Source organism: Piliocolobus tephrosceles, chromosome 14, assembly GCF_002776525.5.
Source record: "Piliocolobus tephrosceles isolate RC106 chromosome 14, ASM277652v3, whole genome shotgun sequence".
Taxonomy (NCBI): domain Eukaryota; kingdom Metazoa; phylum Chordata; class Mammalia; order Primates; family Cercopithecidae; genus Piliocolobus; species Piliocolobus tephrosceles.
In genome coordinates, this window is record NC_045447.1 from 39114691 (window position 1) to 39139918 (window position 25228).

At 38.2% G+C, this 25228-nt stretch overlaps 2 protein-coding genes across 4 annotated transcripts in view; one reads left to right on the forward strand and one right to left on the reverse strand.

The window, feature by feature from the left end:
• ERP44 (endoplasmic reticulum protein 44) overlaps positions 1 to 1490 on the forward strand; it is a 124263-nt gene extending 122773 nt beyond the window's left edge. The window contains exon 12 of the mRNA XM_031934117.1: positions 106 to 1490. Within this exon, the coding sequence (XP_031789977.1) occupies positions 106 to 207 (102 nt within the window). The 3' untranslated portion in view covers positions 208 to 1490. The remainder of the gene's footprint in view (positions 1 to 105) is intronic.
• Positions 1491 to 2676: 1186 nt separating this feature from the next.
• STX17 (syntaxin 17) overlaps positions 2677 to 25228 on the reverse strand; it is a 76987-nt gene continuing 54435 nt past the window's right edge. For 2 of the 3 annotated variants that reach the window (XM_031934118.1, XM_031934119.1), the window contains exons 5-8: positions 22497 to 22612; positions 22374 to 22424; positions 14992 to 15078; positions 2677 to 14298 (exon numbers count right to left, since the gene is read on the reverse strand). In XM_031934118.1, coding sequence (XP_031789978.1) covers positions 14059 to 14298; positions 14992 to 15078; positions 22374 to 22424; positions 22497 to 22612 — 494 coding nt within the window. In that variant the 3' untranslated portion in view covers positions 2677 to 14058. The remainder of the gene's footprint in view (positions 14299 to 14991; positions 15079 to 22373; positions 22425 to 22496; positions 22613 to 25228) is intronic. The other variant, XR_004228468.1, reaches the window with a different exon arrangement.

Genomic DNA, 25228 nt, shown 5'->3' on the forward strand with positions numbered 1-25228 from the left:
AGCAAATAATTATAGGGGAACTACCATTCATCAAATACTCTTATTAAAATATTATAGCACTATAAACTATATTGGTATAAAAATGTTTTATTCTTTCTTTTGTAGCAAGCCCAAGATGTAGCAAGCAGTCCACCTGAGAGCTCCTTCCAGAAACTAGCACCCAGTGAATATAGGTATACTCTATTGAGGGATCGAGATGAGCTTTAAAAACTTGAAAAACAGTTTGTAAGCCTTTCAACAGCAGCATCAACCTACATGGTGGAAATAGTAAACCTATATTTTCATAATTCTATGTGTATTTTTATTTTGAATAAACTGAAAGAAGTTTTGGGTTTTTAATTTTTTTCTCCCCGACTCAAAATGCATTGTCATTTAATATAGCCTCAAAAAAAAAAAAAAAAAAAAAACCTGCTAGGATTTAAAAATAAAAATCAGAGGCCTATCTCCACTTTAAATCTGTCATGTAAAGAAAGGTGACATTGCCAGAAACTTACCATTAACTTGCACTACTACGGTAGGGAGGACTTAGGGATGTTTCCTGTGTCGTATGTGCTTTTCTTTCTTTCATATGATCAATTCTGTTGGTATTTTCAGTATCTCATTTCTCAAAGCTAAAGAGATATACATTCTGGATACTTGGGAGGGGAATAAATTAAAATTTTCACACTGTGTACTGTGTTTTACTGATTGGTTGGATATTGCTTATGAAAATTCCATAGTGGTATTTTTTTGGATTCTTAATGTGTAACTTAAACATACTTTGAAGCGGAGGAGAGTCATAAGACAGAACATTTGGCAGGAATTGTCCTTATGAACCAAGAAAAAGAAAATGAAAAGTATTATTAAGCTTCTGTGTTTGTCTAAAAATGTGGCATATGGGTGACATTTAAAACTCTGAATGAATTATACCTAAATCTGGGAAAGGGAGGTGACAGTGAAACAGGTTACCAGTCAGAACTAGATTAGTTTTAAGGCTACTCCTATTATGAGACTTCAATTTCCAAAGAGAAGAACCAGCAGAGAAATTGTATTTCGGTAATTTTAACCTCCTTCTGTCTTGTAGAGTCTTGTTAGAGTTGTGTAAATTAAAAACACAGAATAAGGAACATATTTAACTTTTCTTTCCATTGTAAAATGGTTAGAGGACCTTACCCCCTCTAGATTCCCTGATTTCCCAGGCCTGCAGCATACAGTAAGATGGGTCCCTGTGCCAGGCCTCAATACTGCCAGGGAATAAAACCAGAGGGAGAGGACCCTCAGTGTCATATCAGGAAGCCCAATGCCAGAGGACAGACAGGCTCAAAATTGGCTTTTCCTCTGGGCCCGGGTTGGTGCTATAGGCCAAGGGTCATTTTATACTTGGGTGTAAATCAATCCCAGTTTGGGAAAAGATTATTTTTAAGCTTAAAAGGCTGACATGTGCCATTATATGTAGTATGTAATATATGTATCATCTTCCAATTCTTTTAAAATAAAATATTTATAATGGATATTTAATGATTATTTTTAAAAACCAGCTTGTAATTCCTAGTGATGCATGATTTATCCATAGTTTCCATAGTTTTATTGAAAATAATAAATGTTAATAAGGTGATAAGGGGTATATTTTAGTGTATTGTACCAGATTGTGAATAAGAAAGTAGGATGGAGCTTTCTAGAGGTTGGGCCTTAGTTCTGTTATCCTCATTGCTTTTAGCCAGTAAGCTGAATGAAGTTAGAGTTATGGTCTTCAGGTTAGATGATGGACCAGATCTGTGAGGGTCAGCATGGAAATTCACAAACATTCAACAAGATACACAGGACCAAAAGCAGCACATGGAATCAACTGGAATAATATGGTAATCCTGTAACTGGGTTTGAAAAAATAATCAACAAAAGATACAATTCAGGGGTGAGGTTGCAGAGAGCTGGCTTAGGAGTAGTTATTATGAAAAAGGCCTCAACGAGTACGTGTTCACTATTCTCTAAGATGATAAAGTGGCTGTTAAAAAGGGAGTTGATTTGAGGAAGTATTATTTAGCATTCATGCATACTGGGCTTAGGCTCTAGCCCTGCCACTATCATTGTCTTCTCTGGACTGTGAAGCCATTGAGGACAAGGAAACTAAATTTAATGTCTATATCACTAGTGCCTAGAATTTCTGGACACTTAGTAGTCACCATCAGGCATTTAGTTAATGAATGAGAAGCGAAGTGACCTTGGTTACTTTTTTACCCTGAGGGGCTCAGCACTCATTAGGACTTGGTGCCTAATTGTATAAAAAGTCACTAAGCTCAAGTGCACTCCATGAAAGGACAGCTTGGATAAAAAGGTTTTAAAAATATGGATGTTAAGGCTGTTCTGTTTGGAGAAGACTTGGGACTGGGACAGTCTTTAGATATTTGAAGGGCTGGCATTGTCTCTCTGAATCCCAGGGCTTGAACTAGGATTTGAGGAAGTCACAGGGAAGCAGATTTCAGTCGGACATTTATTCAGTGCAAGTTTTTTGGTGCTGGAGTACCTGACGAAGCTGAATAAAGCATTATTTCTGCCCTAGAGGTGTTTACAGTCTAGTCAGGCAGATGGATATGTAAACAATGACTGTAACGTGTTATAGATGTAAAGACAGAAGAAAATAAAGGTTAATGAGGGCATAAAGGAGCACTCAATTGCAGAGATTGGAGGACATTATTTTTATTTTGAGCTTTTAAAAGATGAACAGGTATTCTCAGGAGGTAGAGATCTGGCTGAGGGAATAATCTGAGCAAAGGTGTGAAACAGCCTAATGCATTAGAGAAAAAAGTTCTTTCAGTAAGGCATTTGGGATTGGGGAAGCTAGAAAAAGAAATGGGAGCTGGTCACACAGGGCCTTGTGTACCAGACTAAGGGGTTTGTAGTATATGTTGTAGACAACAGATATCCATCAACAGATTGCAAGCAGGGAAATATGTTCACTTTTAACTTTGAGAAAGAATATTGTGGAAGCAAGTCTTAAATTTAGACTTGTTCCCCTCTGAACCGTTAATCAGAGACCATTTCAGGTAGACGTCTTCCCCGGTTTATCTAATCTACTCAGGGCCTCAGGCTTCTCAGCTGGGAAGAGAGGATGCAAGACCAGACTGAAGATCACGGTTGAGTCCCAAAACCAAAAAGAGGCCTTTCTGCTTCTTAGCCAGCTACCTTTTCCAGTTTTTCAAATTGTGAAAACTTTTAGATGATATTCTACAAATTATTATTATTATTTTTTAAGTTAAAAGAACCTAGCCAATAAGATAGAGAATGGGCATCCTAAAGCATCTCAAAGCTCTCTGATGAAGCCAGGTTGTCAAAGATCATTTGCAAAAGAAGGGAAAACTGGCATGACAAAAGTTAGAGGAGAGTGAAATATAAAAATGTTTGAAATGTTCAAGCTCACAATAAGCTTAAATTTATAGAAAATGCTAAGGTTGTCAAGAAGGCTTTTTTTTTTTTTCTTTTTTAAACCTGAGGGCAAAAATAATGGATAAAGTAGTGTAATGAATTGACAATCAGGAGGAACAGAATAACTCAGTTTTTTTTTCTCCTACAAGGAGATATGGCTGGACCAAAATAAAATGACATGAAATTGCAAAAATGAAAAATAAAAAAAAATTATTGCCACCTTAAATGATTTCAAGATTGTTAGACCCACACTTCTGTATCCTAGAGAGCTACTGGAGGTTGCAAATGCTTTCTGTTAACAACTAGTGGGAAATTTTTGAGAAACTATGGAGAATGTAAGGTGACAGAAGACTGGAAATGGGGAAACATATTGCAGTTTTCAAATAATTAGCTAATAGCTTTAGCTATTTTTCTAAAATAAAACCTCATGAACCAAACAAATGTTAGAACTCTGTATTTGGGGGAAAGATTTAAATAGGTGTAAAGAACAAAACAGTTACCTGTTTTTAAACCCATTATTTAAAGACCCTGAATACCATAAGTGTTTCAGGACTCAAGTTTTATGCTGATTACTTTATGTTCATTAAACCAGGTTGGATAGGACCTCTGCTTAGCAACTGTTTTTTAGCTGTGTTTGAATTTTTGTATGTATTTCCAAGTAATAAAATTATATTTATAAAATATTTCTATATTTGAGACTTTTTACTAATTCACTTTGTTTTAAATAACATCATATTGTAAACACTTTACTCAGAATCTAGATGACCACAGTTACTAGCTTTCTTGGATTTAAAGTTATTTCCCAGGTAATTTAATTGTACCAAATCAGAATGGGAAGCTATATGAAGCCATGTGATCACTCAAACCCAGCCTTCTGTTGAAGCAAGCATCCAACTTCCCTCTTGAAGAACACATTGGGGAAAGGCCGGCCTGCCCTTAAACAATAGGTTTTAGAGTCACCAGAAGAGGAACAGTGCAGCTTACAAACTGCTTCTCTAAAATGCCCCCTTCCCCCAACCCTGCTTAGTAAATTCCTCCCATTCATCCTTAGTGCCTAATAACACTTGTCAATCCCTGTGGTCCCACAGTCCTTTATGGATTTTAGAGTACTCAGTCTCAGAGTTAGAAGTACATGTATCTCTCTTATTACTGTGTGAATGCCCTGAAAGCACAAACTCCTCTATCTTTGTAATCCCAGCACTCGCGACACTGAAGGTACTCAGGAAATCTCTGATGGAAGAAAAAAAAAAAAAGCCAAATTAAATAATAAGTATGTGAGCAAATGAATAAAGAACAAGAAAGCATCACCACAAGCGGAATGAGCTCTACTGGTTAATCTGCAAATCTCAATTATCTGATGATTCTGTCCATCATAAATACGTGTTTAGGTGAATCTAGTCACCTTTAATCCTGTATCCGAATCTGGCTTTGGGGTCCTAAGAGTTTTTGTCTAGAATAGATTAAAATCTTATAGTGCACACCAAGCCAGAGATACATGACTATCAGAATGACGCTTGAATACCCTCTCGGGTAATGCAGAGTCCTGCAGAGGTGCTGGAAAATCTCTGAACTCCACATTTGCTGTGAGGTAAACCTGACCCTATCTTGGCCTCATGGAGCAACAGACTTGACAAAATCGCCCTGTTGTGGTTTTCAAAACACCATCTGCCATTCAGCAAGCATTATCTACTGTTTCCAGGCTAGAGATCTAACAGTAAGGAGACCGTACCTACCATCAAGGAGCTGAAAGTTGAGTGAAGGAGCAAAATAGATGTGTAAATAATGGAATGTTGTAGGTGCTAGGATGTGAGTTAGTCGCAGAGAACATGGAGGTGTGTACAGCCTTGGGAATTGGGAGCCTTCCTAGAAGTGCTTTCTTGCTCAGAAAGAGCTATACTTTCCTAAGCACATCAGGCCCTTCTCCAGGAGAATTGTTATTAATAAAGACTGTCATTATTCTATTATCTTACTGTAATAAAAAGTATTATTAGGTATTGCTGACCTGTGTTTTCCTCACAGCTCTAGTCTTCTCAGGTAATAACAACATGTCCCATGTGTTTTACTTACTGCCACGGCTGCCAGGGAGGAATCCACATGCTTACTGTCTTGGTGCCCTGTATAAACTTGCCTACATACGATTATATCAATCTTAGAATTCTGACGTCTTGTTTTCCCGCCCTGACTACTGCCCAGGAAGGGGAATCGAACATGGCATTCCTGGCTATGCACACAGCAAGGAAAATAGAACAGGTCATCAATTCTGAGTGATCAATTCTGACTTCAAAATGAGCATGGCTTTCTGATGTAAAACACAAGTGTCCATTCAGAAATTTTCCAGGATTCAAAGGTAAATTTCCTGGTGTGTGGCTTCTGGAATTCAGCTTTTACCCCTTACATTTAGCCTTTTACCCAAGCTCAGTGTTCTGGAACATTTTCTATTTTCTTGTTTTTCACAATTACTGGTAGTAATTTAACCTGCATGTATACTTTCCCACTAACGTTGGGATTTTGTTTTTTATCTGAGCCTAGAAATGATCAATTCTTTTTAAATATAGATGCTCTTTGTTTTTTGGTAACACCACACTGATTTTCATTGCCCTTACTACTAAGATGACCATGTAATTTTTTTCATCCAAACCAGGACATTGAGATGAAAAGGGAGCATTAGTAATAATTTCACCAGGACAACAGATGTAAATCAGGACTGTCCCAGACAAACTGGGATGTATGATCACCCTGCTCCTAACCGGATCTTACATATTTTCATGTTTGGATATTATTCTTAATAAAGATGAGAAAGATGCACTTTCTACCAGGCATCTGTCATCTTTGAACAGTGTTCTTAATAAAGCCTTTTTAAAAAACCATGTTAAGGATTCTTAGTATATTTCTCAAGTCTCCACTCATTTTAGGTGTCTCCCTAACACTTCTTGTAGGTACACGATACCTGTTTTAAATTAATGTGCATTTCCTTTCAACTTTGGGGAAAAAATGGTAACCATTATAACAGTAACAGCAACTAACATTTGCACAGTTACTAGGAGCCAGGCACTGTTATAGGCACTGAACATGAATTTAGTCTTTTAATCCTCATAACCACCCTGTGAGATAGCAAGGTGTCAAGGTAGGAAGGAGGAAAACTTAAGGACATCCTGAATTGTTGACCCCCAGTGTACCCTGACAAGTGGCAGCAACCTGTTATGAACATTAAAACCTATAGAGGAAAGAAAGGGAACTATGGAGAACTAGTAAATGCCGCTGGATTCCTTTTCATTCCTGTCAGCTAATTGAGCAGCTGTTTGTTGGAATAAGCACATGAACCTTAGCATTCGAGACCCAGGTTCAAATCCTGTCAAATGCTTACCTCTTCAGCCCCGCCCTTGCCCAATGGCAATACCTGCTTGCTTGACACGGCCATTACATTCCTGCTGCTGCACCCTGTTTCAATACTACGCTGTCAGACTATCAATACTTCTTGGATTCCTGCTATTCTGACCTAGCAATCCTAAGGTAGGATGGAAGATAAGTCAGTCCAAATTTTCTCACAGTATTTCTTCAATGATTCAGGTCCTATATCTTCTCTCTTCCAAGTCATGACTTTTAATTGGAAAAAGAGATAGAAATATCTTCACCTGCAAATTCTGAAAATTTAAATTCATGATTTCCAAGTCCTGGAGTTGTCTGGATTTCTTCTGTTGCATCATTCATTCCTGTTAATATACAAAAGTGGGTACTAAGCAAGGATTTGATATGTCTTAGAAAGCTATTTCATATTTCAATACACGTCCCCAAAAGAGAGCAGAACTCACATGCTATTACCTCATCACTCATCATCTAACAATCACTAACAGGAATGTAGTTTCTTTTTTCCTTCTCATCACTGTATTTCATGGCAAGAAGTACTCAAAGAAGATGATATGATCCCTGCCCTGAAAGCAGATTACAGTCTAGTTGGGGAGATCACACCACCACCAGTGAAAGAATTTTACCCCTCTGAAGTTCGAGAACATTGCAGAATTAACCGTAAGTGAAAACTGGAGCCACTGAATTGCAGTGGTCAAGAAATATTCATGTAGAGATGGAAAACGATTGTGAAGGACTTGGACACTAAGAAGTAAGTTTCATGACTGTTTTCTCAGTGGGTTTTCAATAAATATGGAATGACTATTAGAACAGGAACAAAGAGGGCATTCAGTGTTAAGCAGATGATCTCTTAAGCAGAGAGGGAAGAAAGTACAACCTGTGGGAAAGGCAAATAAGCCAAATATACCAAGAACTCCACCAAATGTGAAGTTTAATACTAACTTCCCTGGCAAGAAGGCAAAATGAGGAACTCAGAGGAGTAATAGTCTTATCTGACACAAAGCAATACATCAATTCCTATGAACAAAGAAGTATTAAATTTTAAATAGATAACATCCTAGTCTATTTCCATCCAACCAGCTTCATCACTCAGATGTGTTTAATTTCTTAGTTTTCTGTGAGCCCACCATGTTGTTTTGAGCCCTTCATCCATAACTCCGTCTTCAATCAGGCATATTCTTCTTTAGGTACTCTCAAATACCACATGTTCCACAAAGCCTGCCCCTTCTTTTCCAAACAGAATTTGGTCCCTCCACTCTGTGTGCCCTCGTATTACTTTGTTCATTCCTCTCTTAGGGCATTTACCATGTTTTACTGGGATTTACTTGCTTTAGGTATCTGAATTCATTAGCCTGAATGGTTTACAAGGGTAGAGTCTATAGGTCTAGTATTTTTCTATGTATGGCCCCAGCACTCAACACACAACAGGCCTTCAGTTAAATGTTGGTTAAGTAAGTAAATTTATTGCATGTTTCCTTATTCGAGCACCACTCAGCAACATAAATGACAAATGAATTCAGTAAGCTTTACAGAATTTGCAGAACTTCTTGCCATTGGGCCTTTTCTTGTGCTGACCCTTGCTAACACCAAGTGTTTAACAATAAAATGGAAAACATCTTTAGGGGGTTTAGATAATGAAACCCAAGTAAACATCTTTTTAGTGATCAACCTTAATACAAGAAAATCTCAACTACTTGTGAAGTGTATAGAAAACACATACCGTTGAATGTCTTCCTCAAATATTAAGTTTTTCACAGGAGCTGGACAATGGTCCATTCAAGGCTGGAGTATTTATGCTTCTGAAGAATACTTGTGCTTTAGCTATCAAATGCACAGGTGACAACACTGACATTGTTTTGAAGGTTAAGAAATTGAATGCAATTTCTTTGGGTGGAAAAAAATATTTTCTTCAAGTTTTAGGCTTGTCCAAGAGCTTAAACAAACCTCAGCTGACTATTATAAAGTAATATAGAAATTATTTTAGACCAGAAAAATGTAAACATGGTTTATTACCAGTCTGAACCTTCACCATAGAAAAACCTTGAAATCTCTCTTGTGGATATTTAGTGGCATTGTCAGATGGTGAGTAATGAGTTTCAAGAGATAAAGCTGGGGCCAGAACATAGAAGGCTGTGAATGCCAATCTAAGGGATTCAAACTTTATTTGGTATTCAATGGGAGCCACTGAAAATCTTTCAGCAGAAAAATGAAAGATGGGCATGGTTGTTAATTCTTGTGGCAGTGATATGAGGAACGGAGCCACTTAAAGTTGGGGGAAGATCAAGTGTGGGGTGTGAGGTAATAGTCTTTTACTAGAGTGATGGCCATGGATATATTTAGAAATGGATGCAACAAACATTTAAGGGAGAATTGACAGGACAAGGCTTGATGTAAGGAATGGAGTCAAGTTGGTGACCACTAAGGTTGGAAGATTCATGGCTGGGATGGGAGAAGACAGCTGCCCCTGATTTTAAAAAATGTTGCTACAAGGGACAAAGCCAAACTAGGACTCTGATCTCAGGATTCCCCATCCAATTATCTTTCCATTGTAGCTACTGCCTGATTTGGAAGGTTAAAGCTAGTCTGAAACACCTCAAGCCTTAGCAGGAAACTTGATATGGCATAACACTCAGTGAAATTACCTTCAGGAATTTTTTTCTTAGACCCTGGTTATAATCCTATCTCTTGTGCCAACTAGTTTTGTGATCTGGAACAAATCATTTGCCTTTGACACCTTTTATAGTTTTTTTTTTCCAATTTAATATTGCACAGATATATTTCTTATCTCCCATTTCTATATGAGAGTAGCAATGTGGATACATACCATGTGGATCCTTTACATTGATTGTTTATAATACCTAAGAAGTTTCTTTGTAAAAGGGCATCAAATTAATGAATATAAATTGTGAGAAGCACCTGTTAAAAACAATAAAGTATTAATTTAAAAACAAAAAATACCCCCAAACTTTTAATATTAATTTAGGCTAGAAGAGAAACTCCCCTACCTTTTATTAGGCCTCTGATTACTTACGAACATTACCTAACATTCGTTAAGTACCTGTGAACCACAGCCACATTCTACTTTATAACAAGAAAACACCTCATTTCCCAGGAGAACTTTCCCCCCAGGCTTTTCTTCATCTTTCCTTGTAAGATTTCATGTGGCAGCAAGGAAGGACAAAGGGGACCCTGAGAAACACCTTTCATATCTAAGGTTAACACAAAGCATGGTTTGGTTTCTGCACTTTAATGGAAGAAAAAGGTTCTATATTATATAGTTATATTACAGGTTTCCTCAACTTCTTGTGATTGATGTTACCAGTATTTGATTCTTACTCCTGTACAAAAATCTTAGAGCACCTAAGGGAGGGGAGGAGGCAGGCAGCCCACAAAAGGAGGTTTTTGGACTCATGGAATTCTCCCTTACAGCACTGAGTTTCAGTATAACCTCAGAATCCTCCAGGAACTCTGGCCAGTTCTACACAGCACCATCGTACCCCCCTTTCTGGGATGGTCTGCAAAATGTCTTTGGAGGCAATGCTGAAAGAACAGTTTCAAAATTAGTCTAAGTAATATTAATACTAGCATCACTACAGTAAGTACATGATTTCCCAAGGGTATCATGTTAAAGGATAATCATTTGATCTGTGAATTATGATAAATTTGTTTTAAAAAGCATTAAAGTTTATTTTTAAATTACATAAAAAGCACTGTTTAAACAATGGTTATAACCAGTAAACATTAAGAAAACTTGTAGGCAGGTGGATGGGATTGAAATCCTCTTGATTTTATAGTTTAAGGGCCAAATTGAACACTGTGTTATGTCTGCCTCAGCTACCATTAAAAACTTTGAGGCTGCTGGACACTCGGTGAGGAATCAGAAGTTTTTTAAAAAGATGCAAATGAATGGAAAGTGTCATTGCAAAGCCTGTTCGGTAAAGCAGAATGGATGAATGGATGATCCACTTTTTTTTTTTTTTGAGACAGGGTCTTGTTCTGTCACCAAGGCTGCTCCTGAGTTCAAGTGATCCTCCTAGTTCAGCTTCCCATGTAGCTGGGACCACAGGTGTGTGCTATGCCACACCCAGCTAATTTTTAATTTTTTTCATACAGAGTCTCACTATGTTGTCCAGGCTGGTCTCAAACTCCTGGGCTCAAGTGATCCTCTGGCCTCTGCCCCACAAAGTGCTGGGACTGCAGGCATGAGCCCCTGCCCCCGACCCCCATCTCAATTTTGTATAGAGGCAGTATAGTATGAAAGACATAAAACAGTTTTTGTAGCTCAACAGACCTAGTTAACATTCCTGGCTTCACCCCTTTGTAGTTGAGTAAACCTCTGCAAATTATTTTGTCTGAGGCCCAGTTTCCTTACTTGTAAAATGCCTGGTGAAGTGCCTGGCAAACAGAAGGTATTCAAGAAATTCCAGTTCCTCTGTGAGAGTGTTTTTTTTCAAGCTAAGGGTTGCAACCCATTGGTAGATATCAATTTAGTGGGTTGCAACTGGCATACTTTAAAAACTGAAACAATAAAAAGCATCAGAATGGTACATAATGTTCATTAGGCATATTCTAAGTTTTGATATAAATGCGTTTTTTTACTGTGGGCTACAGCCAAAAGGTTTGAAAATCTCTGCTCTACAGAGAAATTCTCAGGTTAAAAAAAAAAAAGTCCTTAGGATTGCTGCCTTTATCCAAATGAGGGCCCACAAATTTTAAGACTTTAATCAAAGTGTTCCCACTTTCTAACCTGTTGTAGTAAAAATAAGACATGAATTGGAGAAGATAATCTGATATGATAAAACATTAAATTCAATTTTAAGATTGGTTTCTGTGCCATACTGACTATTTTATGCTTATAAACACTATCGTTCATAGTTGATCAAACTCTTCTAGCAATTTCTATGAAAAAGTTGGCTATTAGGTTCCATTATAGGGAAATGAGATACTTTTTAAAAGTACTATAACTTGCCTATATGTGAAGACCGCTAGAGTAATATTCCAATCCTGATGAGCAGTAAAAGTCAAGGGCTTATATGAATACATACAGTGGTGTTCCACACTGGCTCAGTAAAATTGAGAGATACCAACACAAAGTGTGAGCTTCAAATACAGGCTTCCTTTCTCCTTCAGGTCCTTATGTAAACCAGGCTTACCTTATAATGAATCCCTAGTGCTGCCACTAAGTTGGTGGGCTGAAAGGATAGCCCATTTGGGGCGGAAGAGTGGGGTAATATGCAGTGATGAAGAAGGGTAGAATACTGGGAGTTTCAGAATTAAATGACACAGCTGAATCTTGATGTAACTGTATCTTAGATTTATAATTTCAGCTGACTATGCTGGACTGGTGACGTCAGAATTACCCCTGGAACAGAGGTTTAGGAATCTTGCTTTAGTAAGTGCCTGGGTGAGTTCTGATCCTCATTCAGGTTTGACCACCCTGTGTTAAAGGGACAGAGAAAGGTCCAGAAACTAGAGAAAAGGTGTAGTTCAAAAGTAATTATCCCAGCCTCACAGGTGTCCAGTATCAGACACTGGATCAGAATCTGACACTTATTCAAATATTTCCTCCTTGGTATTATTAATATGTTAATGATATAAAGCAGCAGAGAGCAATACTTGATACTTTCTAGTTATTTAATGATACTAAGAAATGGCACTGTTTCACTGGAATTCATTGATGAGATTCAAGAAGTATGAAAGAGAAAGTCTCTTTAGACAGGGACATGAAAGGTAGCCATCAATAAAAGTTACTAAAAGTAAACTCAGAAAGAAAGCAGTGATAAACCGTCCAATCCCCTGATGAACCTTAACTCCTGGCATAGAGACAGCTCACACCACCTGGGGTGTAGGTGCCCATTCCTGTGCTCAGAAAAAAAGAGTAAGTAAGGCAAAAGGTGATTCCCTCCTATTTTAAATGAGTTGGGGAACAGAGGGAAGCTGCCTATAATCTTAAATTCTTTTTTTCCAAATTTAAAGCCTTTCTACAGTTTGAGATAGACACATGGTTGGGCTGGACCATGCTTGCTGTGAATGTCAGGTGTCGAGATTAGCACCACACCCTTCCCTGGGTCTGAGTCTTGCATGGGTCTTTGTTCATCGTTGTCCAGAATGTGAGAAAGGTAAGCACGGGTACGCCATTTTGGGGAAGAAACAGCAGCAATAGAAAGCAAAGGGATGCATAGGAGATAAAAAGTCTGGGGAAAAGGACGGTAGTAACAGAAATGAGGTAGCAAGCGAGTTCTCAGCTCCCCCCAGAGACCAGCTGAAAAGAAGACTGGGTCAGATACCCCCTCTCTGGCAGATATATCACCCCTCAAAAGTGGAACATGCCCCAGGAAATGTTCTTGGTGGTTTTTTCTCCTTGCTCATTTTAGCCCAAACTCTAACAATGTTGAAAATATCTGGAAATTTCTTTTTTTCTTTTCTTTTTACCTAGAGGTTATAGGAAGGGATGAACAGAGATGAGAGACAAGACAAAAAAGGTTATGAGAGAATTCCTCATTATACATAGGGAGAATTCACCCCAAAAACCAAAGAACTTTTTCATAATTACAAGGGAGGGACGGCACAGGGCACAAGATCTTTGAGGTGTTAGGAGAAAGGCTGACAGACCAAGCTTGGTTACTGGCTTAATAAGTCTCCTACCATTTGAAATTGTGTTATTTATTTAAAGAGAGGCAGAGGAAGAGTTCAGAAGCCAGAAGATCTTAGGAAGAGAAGTTGAGCCTCTTTCATTTTCTTACATCATTAATTTCCTTCACCAGAAAATATAGTTGGACCAAACGGCAATAGGGTTCGCCAATGGACTCCATTATGCAATCCACCTGTGCTCCTCTCTAGGCCGATTTCCCTATCCGGTAACAAAGGCTTCTGAACTCTTATTCTTTTCCTTGCTAACAAACCTCAGTAATCTACACTTAGCCTTAAGGTCTCCAATTCAGGGTTATGGAAGAAACTAGTCTTCCATAACCCAATGTTTCTACACATCTCAAGTCCTTATCAGAGTTAGAGGTTCAGTTTTCACATTTCCAGGGAGAAAATCTGCTCCTTGGCAGTCTTCAAACTTTACCTGACATACACTATACACCCTCAGCCCAGGGCCTCGATCTCTAACATCTCCATGAACACCCCAGCAAACAACAAAATATATCCACTTATCACACTTCAATCCCACGTGAACATCAGTAGCCACCATCTTGATATACTTGTGTTCCAAAAGGTGACGGAGGGTCCACCAGCAGCACAGGTCCTCATTAGGATACACATGTTGGCACCAATAATCCTGAAGTTTGGTTTTTAACTGCATTTCTTGTCAGTTTGGCTGGGAAGATCTGGACAGCTGGAAGTGAGCTTCTCCATCATTTTCTGTTTCTTTCTTTGTATCAATTTTCCACCTGTGAAGCCCAACACCCCACCACCAAGTGCAGCTGCAATTCCTGCCACTTTGAAGCCTGCAAGGAGGCCAATAGGACCCCCTACCATTCCTCCGATCAGTGCACCTGCCACAGGCAGAGCTGCCAGCTTGTATTTTGCAGCCTGTATTAAAAAAAAAAAAAATTCAATTTAGAAATTGAGTTGAGAATATCTGCCTGTGGTGATGTGCGTTTTCCTCTCATTACTCCTGGCAATGCCTCTTTAACTCTTGGTACATAATTAACCTTAGAGACTGAACTTGTAGGGGGGAAAAGAAAGTATTCCACAGGTACAGCAATTGCTCCAGATCTCAGAACTTAGAGAGCTGAGCTACAAAGAGTGGACTGCTACAAATTGATTTTACTTGCAAAACAATCAATTCACTAACTATCTAGCTGGCTTATTTAAACTGTTTCGGCAGCCACAGATTTCCCCCAAAGCTTTTATGTTGCACAGAGATTATTCTGTGCTGTGTGCCTGGGGTTAAAAGCAACATCCTACAGAAAATAGATGGTCCCACTCTATGTGTGCTGTCACATACTTACACTTTCACCCTCTGCAAATATTTCCTGGTAACACCAAATACCTTATAGCAGGGCTACAGTTTATTCTCTCTTTGAAGAAATTCCTCTCCTGATAGAATGAATCTCAGAGTAGAATATTACAACATTGATTTCTTGCACTATGTGTCATTTCTTCCTTATTTCCTTAATTGCTGGTTCCCTCAACATTGAAGAGAGCAGATCAATTGGGTTAATACTAGAGATTCCTGGGAGCCAGAGTACCATTGATTTGTCAGCAGGAGCAGAATCTTACCTTCCCCAAGTTTTTGGTTCCCTCTTCAACATTCACAGCGGCACTGTTGACATGGTCTGCAATGCTGTCAATCTTCTCCTGCTGAGACTAGATGCAAAGGAATTATGAGCGAGCGGTCCTGCTGGGGAGCAGCAGGGAGTCAACACACACTATTTTAATTCCTGTAATCAGGGCCCCGGGTACTGCAGCCTTGCCGTCTTAATAGTGGTTCATTAATAGCATCTGATAAGCCATGTCGAAAGGACCAATTAACTTTCATAAAAAAAAGGGGGGGGTCTTAATTATTAGGTAATAAAAGGGTGGCAACTTTACAGCAAAAACCATCTCACACTAAAATTCACTCAAACATACAAACATATTATTCTCCAAATGAATCTACTTTCCAGAAAAAAAAAAAAAAAATCCAAATAAGCCCTAGGATTCAGTTTAAATCAGGCACATTTACCTTAGTAGTAAAATGCCCTTGGTCCAATAAATACAAATTGTGATGTTTCCGGAACAAGACTACAATATGGTTTGATCTACTATGAGATCCTTCCGTTTGTAATATGCAGTAGGGAACGGTGAATGAATTCACTGTTCTGTGCTTTATACCTGTATATCTTAACACATTGTAAAATCATGACAGTTTAAAATGTTTCAGATCAAATATATTAATAAAGCATTCTACATAAAATGGCAACACCTGTGCTGGCACAACAGCAACTATGACTCATGGAATCTCTGGGTAGAAGGAATGTTGAGGTCATTAGGTCAGTCTCCTCTCTGATGTGCGAAGCCCTACTAAAACATTCCTGAGAAGTGGTTACTGAACCTCTGCTCAGAAACCTCCAGTGACACGAACTCATTACTTGCTGTAGGAACACATTCCCATTTTTAATTCAACTTTACTTAGATAGAATTTACATATAACAAGTACTGCTTTTAATGGTATAGACCAAATGTATAAACCAACAATCACAAATGTATAAACAACAAATGTATAAGCCAACATACAATCAACTATCACAGTTTACAGACTATTTTGGTTTTTTTTTTTTTTAATGTGCAGAAAAAAGAGAATCTCTCTTTGATCCTAGATAGATGCCACCTACAATGAGGGTGAAATAATTCAACTTTAATCCCGAAGAGTTTGATTGCCCTTATATAATTGGCCTATTCATTTATATTGAGGCAGATACAAATAACACTTTTCTAATTCCAACCATTATTTCATTTGAAAACATGAAGCCCAAACCACACAGCTATTTTTTCCCATGTTTGTTTCCTCTTAGCATTATTGATATTCCTTCCCTTCTCATACACAAAATATGTCTCTCTTCGCCATTGTGGCATCCCTTCATTCCAATATTCTCCACCACTATCCTGACATCTCTAACACAATCCCTAAGAAAGTCCCTTATCAGTTTTCCTTTGATTGTCTCTGTCAGAGACAAGTTTAACAATGGTTCTCAGTCTTCCACCTGGAGGCTTCTTAAAACACAAATTGCTGGGCCCCATCCCCGGCGTTTCTGATCCAGTAGGCCTGAGATGAAGCCTGAGATAGTAAATTCCCAGGTGATGCTGATGCTGCCAGTCCACAATTCTCACACTTTAAGAACCACTATTATATGTGCTCAGATCAACGGCCTCACCTTTAGTCAGGTAATCTGTGTTCATATCTCAGCAAATGCCACTATGTGCTCTTAGACAAATTACTCAAGCTCTCTAGGTGTCAGTATTCTCATTTATCACGTGAGAATGATGATACTTACACCTTCATAGAGTTGAAGTGGGGATAAAATGTGTTTGCAAAGTGTGAGGGGGAAAAATAGAAAAATTCATCCTGATTTCCCCAAGGAAGTGTTAACTCTCATCTTTCTATCAAAAAAATACATTTAGCTTTTTCTTTTGAATCTTGACAATTCTAGGACACGAAAACATTAGGTATATTTTAGCATTCATTCATTCAATTTTTGTTTTCCTCAGTAGCAAAACTTATTTAAGTCAGCTTTCTTTTTCTGACCCATAGAAGAAAAAGTTCCAGCACTAATAATATACAACTTGTCTAGATTTCTGACACCCTATCATTGTTTCTATTTAGGACACCCCCAACACTTTCCACTCTTGCCTGAAACAGTCTATGCTAGCAGATAAATCACAGGCTTAAAACTCTATCATCAGCCGTCATATGTTGATGACAGGTAGAGGAAAAACAGTCAATGTGTCTCCCTTTTCTTCAGCCCCAAAATAATTCCAGCAAGAGGGAGGAGCCTGCCAGGATTATTGCCATTTCTATACCCCAAGTGTAGTCGTAAAGCCTCAGGGAAATACTTTTTAATGTTCCTTCCTTTAAAAAGGGTTGGATATTGTATTTCTGTGACTTTTTAAAATTAAAGCAAAATTTTAATACAATTTAAATATTTTTTCATAAAAATCATTTGGAATAATTGAAGCAACCACAAGAAAAAAACAATCCTGAGATCACTAATTATTTGAACTACAAAGTTCCCCATCATTGCAATCACCAGCATTTGATGAGGCCCATCCCACCCTGGGGAGTAGCCCACATCTGTAAGTAATTATTCATGCCATCAGAAAGCATGCAAAAATATGGGGCTGGGGTGTGGGGAGAAGGCAGAGGGCAGACAGCCTTTATCCTGGGATCAATAGCCACCTCTCGATTGTGGACATCTGCCTTTCTCTTGTCCATACTTTGCTTGGTTTGCAACTTCAAACTTTGTCCATATCTTCAAATTCTGCTTCTTGATTAAGGACTCACCGACCCCCATAAAGGTTACATTTAGCCAGCAAACTATTGTCACAGAGTTGTCAATCACCATCAGTAGAATGCCAAACTAGACTCCATACAGAGCTGAATTGGGTCACTACCTGTCCACTATGTCCTTGGCTCTTTTTGTGGGACCAAAGGATACATATACAACCCTGCCCCAGCCTGTGAAATCAAGCTCCAAACATTAACAGTGGTGCAGGAGCCTCCTCACCTCTAACTATCAATCTCCCCTGAGGTTTTGCTTCTGATTTGTTCATGTTTATTTTCATCTGCTTAGGCCTCCCACATCTTACAATCTTCAAATTCCATGCCTGCCATTTTATAGTTTGGCACCCCATATATGTTCTCAGCATTCCTTTAACAATGAGCTAAACCATATTTAAGTGTTTAGCTCATTACACTGCAGTGTTTCTCAAGCTAGAGTAATATATAGACCCCTTTTTACAGAAAAAAAAATTCTCAAATGACTCTAAGAATATGTCTATGGATTTCATTTTAAAGAACATTGAATTAAGTCCCCCTATTGGCCTGAACATAACAAATCTTGATGAACAGCCATAGGAGTACCTAAGTTTCTATATAAACTGTGATTTATTATACTTGTCAAGCAGAATACAATTTGGGAATATAAATTCAAAACCAATGAATTGTTTTGTTCTTGAATGCCTGTTGGGGACACTTGTAGGCCTAGCATCCTCTATGTCAAGCAATAATAATACATTCAAAAATTAATCCCCAAATCCATTTATATCATTAACAATGGTCTTCCTTGGAGAGTTCCAATAGTAGTTGTAAAGTTTAAGATTCTTGGAAAGCTATGAGTTTATTTAAGAGGGTAATACCAAAACTCCAGGTACTTCCATTTATTCCTCTCTAAATTCCAGCCAGCCTTCAAGGCCAAGTTCTAATGTTAGATCTTGACCAATCCTGTTCACATTGAGCTATTCTGGTTCTAAACTCCTATGATATATGCTATATACTCCTTAATCATATGCAATCATATACACAAAAAGGCCCAGAAACAAATTTACAAATCTATGATATATAGGCAAAATAAGTGGTTATATTGGCCTTGAGTAAGCAACAAGCAGAGTAGATATGTAGGATGTTGCTATCAAAGGATTCAGCAGTTGGAAAGGTACTGAAGGAATTCCAGTACTAAAATTTAGCCTAAGGATAATAGTGATGGAAAAAGAATTTTTGCAAGGAGCCAAACAAGGAATCAAAATAAAGGAAGGATAAAAGTGGGAATGCAGTTGGGGTCAGTGGAAGGGAAGAGAATGGGAAGTACTTTATAATACACATTATCTCATTTAGTCCTCCCATCAATGTGATAAAGCTCATTGCTGTCAAATAACATCCTGAAGGTCATGTAGGTAATAAATGAAGGAATCTGATCTAATCCATTGCAACCAGTTTTTATGTTTCCAGAGTAAAACTGGATTACAAAAACCACAGGGAATAAGGCAAAAGGCAGAAGTCAAAACAGATCAGCAGCAAGGGTGAGTTGTTACTGAACTACTGGCCTAGGGTTCTTTAAATTCTCCTTGACTAGAAATAGGGCTAGTTACAAAGTTATAGGAAGAGAATAGGGCACTTGAACAACAAAGGTTGAAGAAAAATAGAGCAGGGTACCTAGTAGATATTAATTTATTAACATTTATTGAACTATATCTTGACCTGTCAATGGCTTTGTAAGTTCTTTTTATAGTGGTAAAATAAATATAACATAAATTTAGCATTTTAACTATTTTGAAGTGTACAATTTAGTGGCAATAAGTACCTTCACAATATTGTGCAACCACTACTACTATCTTGTAAGTTTTTTTAAATGCTTTTTCCTGTTCCTCATTGAGCTTAGCACAGTGCTACGCACATAGAAAGTGTTCCTTAAATACAGGGTTAATTTGTCTAGATGCCATCATGTCCATGTGATGAAAATGAAAGGATGTGGTCACTCTGGTTATGTTCCCAGGTCATTCTGTGCCTAAATAGAGCTTCTGTGAATCCTTGGCCATGTGGTCATGAGAACTTAGTCACCCTGGGAATAATAATCAGGGGTTCTCCTTTGAGCTTTTGCTTATTAGCATTCTGTCTCATGTACTTATACAGATTATTATAAATAGGACATTTGTATAGAGCTGTGGGTACAGCCAGAGTTTTCCTGCACAAATTTCCCTTAGATTAGAGGTTATGAGCTGCTTACATAATGTAATCAAACATGTAACTATCATATGGTCACAAACCTTTAATATTTCTTTTATGTGCCTATCCCAGTAGAAAAGAAATGTGTTTGTATTGAGTAAGAACTTTGTACATGTGTGGTTTGTTTTTTAAAATCAGCTTTATTGAGGTATAATTTACATACATTAAAACACATTTTATGTGTACAGATCAATGACTTTTGGCAAGTGTATATATTTGTGTAACCATACATGTATAGGTTTTACAAACTGCACTGGATTCAGCAATTATTAGTTTACAATAGTTGAATAAATATTGATTCTGAAACAACAGATATTTTGGGATTCTTGTTCTATTATTTCCTTCTGTTTGCGAGTATATTAATATTGTACAGATACCTAATCCAGAAACTTCAAATATTTTGCTTCTTCTAACTTAGAGGCATCCAGAAGCAATTCAATTTACTGCATTCTATTTTAGGTAACACATTTCAAGAAAATATGCAGAATATGGAACATAAGCAGAGTAAGAAGCCAGTATTGAGAAGCCTAGAAATTATATTGTAGAAGGAATGCAAAAGCAGCAAGGGTTCTGAAGAGAAGAAAATATGGTAGGGTGGGATAGAGTGAGGAAGGATGATGGTTTCAAAACCTTGAAAAACTTTCTTATTTAGCTTTAGAGGCTAAAAGTGCCAAAAAGAAGTTATTATAGGGCAGATACTTTTAACTCTAACTCTTCTAAGAGTTAGACCCTCCAAATGTAATGGTTTAAGTATCAATATCCTTGTGCTGTAATTGTTCCAAAAGAGGTTAAAAGACCATTTATTTGAGACACTGGGGCAAGAGTAGAGGGATTAGACTGGTTGGCCTCTTGAGTCCTTTACCATTCCAATTCTGATTGTGTGATCTAGGAACTTCTCATTTAAAACTAGATTTCAGGGAAACCATAATTCAAAGATAAACAACCCCAAAATCATGGTTTGATCAGGAACAAAGAACTAAACCTAGACAGAACTGCAAGCAGAAACTCCTGGGAAAGACAAATAAGAACAATTCAGAAAAATGATGGAAAATCTATCTTTCCCACCAAATTGACTTTGTGCTTCCCAATCTATGTTAACAGTATCACTGACACCCAATTATGCAGAATAAAGACAATATTCCTTATCTTTGACTCCATCTTCCTCAAATTTCTGCTAATACTTCCCCAGAAATATCTCTCAGCTGTCCTTTACCTTTACACTGGTATTGTCATTGCTCCAGGTGAACTCTTGCAATTGATTCCTAACCAGTCTTCCTTTCCATGACCTCCTCTTCTCTTAGGCCATTATTCACAAAGCCAACAGTGATCTTTCTGAAGCACAGACTGAATTTCATGACTCTAGCCTGCTTAAGAATCAGTATTAGGGTTTTTAATGCCTACAAAGTAAAGTTCAAATTCTTTAGCATGGCATTCAAAGCCATCACAATCCGGCCCTCACCCTCCTTGCTTGCCCATGGTACCTTAGGCTTTGGTTATACTGCAGTACTTATCATTCTGGAACATGCCATACACCTCTCTACTCCATGTCATTGTTCAGCCTCTCAAATATACTCCATAACTTCCCCCTGTGGACATTTACTCATTTTTCAAGGCTCATACAAATACTGTCTACCTGTGTGAAGCTATATTTAATGCTTCCACCTCATGACTCCTGCCTCCTTCCTTTGGAATTAAAGGCTTTTCCTTGGAGCTGATAATATCTCTCTTCATTCTTGCTTTTGCATTTAGCCATCATGCTTGAAAGCTCAGTTTCTGGGGTCCGGGCCTATCTCCACTCACTGTAGAATGCTCAAAGGAGGCGGGGCATGGTGACTTACACCTGTATACTTACACCTGTAATCCCAGCACTTTGCGAGGCTAAGGCAGGTGGATCATGATGTCAGCTCGAGACCAGCCTGACCAACATGGTGAAACCCCGTCTTTACTAAAAATACAAAAACTAGCTGGGCATGGTGGCATGTGCCTGTAATCCCAGCTACTCAGGAGGCTGAGGCAGGCAAATCACTTGAATCTGGGAGGCGGAGGTTGCAGTGAGCCAAGACCATGCCACTGCATTCCAGCCTGGGCGACAGAGTGAGACTCCGTCTCAAAGAAAAAAAAAGAATCCTCAAAGGCAGAGAATGGACTTCATTTATTTCTATATCCAACCTGATCACACCCTCAATGTTAAGCATCTAACACAGTGCTTGTATATAACAAGTGCTTAATATAAATTTATTGAATTAATCTGGAATTTGAGAACAGTTAAACTTCTGTCTATGGCTTAATACCAGTTTTAAAAAGTCTAAGTTCTATTAAAATTCTAATTAAAAGCCTAGTGATTATAAAAGCTTCTCATTCTAATAATCCAACAATTCTGCATCCAAAACAGTTATATACTTACGTTCACTAGGAGAGAGAAGTCAGTGACCAGTTGGCTAAGTTCAATTAAGTCCTTTAAAAGAAAGGGAGAGGAAGTTACTTTTATGCCTCACAACTACCAAAAAGAAAATATTTTTTAACATACCGCTTCTAAGGTTTCCCACGATTCTGCAGCATTTTGATCTTGAGGAATTTCAGGTAAGGCATATATCTGAGTCAAACTCTGAGAACTAGCTTCAGCTTCAGTAGTATGAAATGCTCCTGGATGAACATAATAACCCCATGTTTAGAGTTTATTTGCTTTGTTAGAAAGAAGATAACATAAATTGATTTCATAAAACAAATGCCATGTTAAATGCTCTCTAAATTTAGGCTAAAAGGAAATTGATTATTCTGCAAAAATACAATTTGGCTGGGTGCAGTGGCTCACACCTATAATCTCAGCACTTTGGGAGGCTGAGGCGGGAGGACCGCTTGAGCCCAGGAGTTCAAGACCCATCTGCGCAACAGAGTGAGACCTCGTCTCTACAAAGAAATTAAAAAGTTAGCCAGGTGTAGTGGCACACACCTGTAGTCCCAGCTACTTGGGAGGCTGAGGTGGGGGGGGATCACTTGAGCCTGGGAGGTCAAGGTTGCAGTGAGCAGTGATCATGCCACTGCACTCCAGCCTAGGTGACAGAGCAAGATCCTGTCTCAAAAAAAAAAATTATCCATGGGACAGCTTGTTCCCCAGATTAGTTAATACATTTTCTTTTCTTAAACTTTTTCTTTTTCGTTTTTAATTGACACACAGTCTTGCTATGTTGCCCAGGCTGGTCTTGAACTCCTGGCCTCAACTGATTCTCCTGTTTCAGCTTCCCAAAATGCTAGAATTACAGGCATAAGCCACGACACCAAGCTTACCCACATATTTTTTGATCTACACAGTAGTCTAAAAAATGGCTACAAGTATCATCTATCTAATCTGAATAACTAGGGCTAGATGTGGAAGAAGCACCAAAGGAAAATTATTTTACTTGGCCAATGTTCCAAGGAGACGTACCTATATAAATAGGTTTAATACTTTTCATCCTTAAACTCCTATTTGGCTATTTCAGTGTAAATACCAGATACAGCAGGGGTTGAAAGCAGGGAAGTAATATGTTTTTATTAATGATAATCAGTCACTATTGGTAACAATAAGATTGTCACCAAACATTCTTACCATATGTGTCTTTTTTGTCTCTACTCTTCTCCTCAGAGTCAATCTTCTGGCCCATGCCTCCATTGCTTCTACTTCTTTTGAGTTTTAAAAAGTCATCAACCCACTAGGACTTTCCCCATTAAACACCGCCATGATGATGAATTAATTCATACTTTAAAATCTACCTTCAAGTCTTTATTTCCTCATATTGGTTTTACCAATCATTCATTCATTGAGTTGACATTTATTAAATGCCTACTACCTGCTGATCAGTGTGCTGAGGTGCTGTAGACACAATGTTAAACCATAAAAACAGTTCGGAGGAGGCAACATAGTGTAGTGGTTAGGAGCTTGGGCCTAGTCAGAAAGACTTGGGAGAATTCTGATTTGGCTATTTATTAACTGTTTGCCTTGGGTATTTCATCTCTTTGGCTGGTTTTTCTCATTTGTAAAATAAGGTGATATTCACTTTGCACAGTACCTGGGTTATATATAAAGTACAAGTGCTCAATAAATTAGTTACTGCTGCTGTTATTATTACCAGATCTTACTATAAAATGCACAATACAGACATATTAATCATCAAGTTCAGCCAGTATAGTCTAATAAGAAGTGTAATACTGGCAAGTATAGAGTCCTACATGGGCACAGATGAGAGGTATTTAACCTAGACTTGTGGATGGGGAGAGTGGTCACAGAATGCTCTGCCGCTGAAGCCTGAGGATGAACAGAAATTACTATATAGGTGAACTGGTGCAGGGGTGGAAGGAGAAGCAAAGAGCATTCAGGTCAGAGAGAACAGTATGTGCATATGCTTAGGGACTGAAAAACGTTCAGTATAGCTGACTGTGATGAGGAGAAAAGCAAAGTTTAAGGCTGGAAATCTACTTTGAGACTATTCATGGCATTTGTAAACTATGTTAAACAGTTTTGTTTTTCACAAAAGATCAATATGTTACTATTAATAATAGTTGGAGACTACTGGGAAGGTGCCATAATCAGATTTTAGATTTACAGAGAAAACCACAGCTGCCATGTAAAAAACACATTAAGGATGAAGTTGAAAGGTGACAAAATTAGAAAGTAAAAAAACCACCTGAGATCAGGAGTTCAAGACCAGCCTGGGCAACATGGCAAAACCTCATCTCTACTAAAATACAAAAAGTTAGCTGGTGTGGTGGCATGCACCTGTAATCTCAGCTACTCGGGAGGCTGGGGCAGAAGAATTGCTAGAACCTGGGAGGTGGAGGTTGCAATGAGCCAAGATCACACCACTGCATTCCAGCCTGGGCAACAGAATGAGACTCCGTCTCAAAAACACAAAAACAAAAACAAAAAAAACAGTCTGAAGGCTTTCCAATATATCCAGTGTAACATGATGGTGATCTGCTCTAGGATAGTTACAGTAGAAATGGAAACAAGAGATCTGAAGGTCTACTGTCTCCCGTTCACTTCAAGCTCAAAACACCTACCACTTACATTTTCTGAGCACTCACTGAGTATTGTGTTAGGGTGCCAGGGATAAAAAGTAATTAACACAGAGTACATTCTCTCAAGTAACTTATATTTTAGAAGAGCCAGACATACAAAAAGAAATCATAAAACAATAGGAGACTGCATTGGTATCTATCTAGAATCAGACATATATACATAAGTATTTTATGAGAGTTCTGAGCTGTGGGTGGCATCTGATC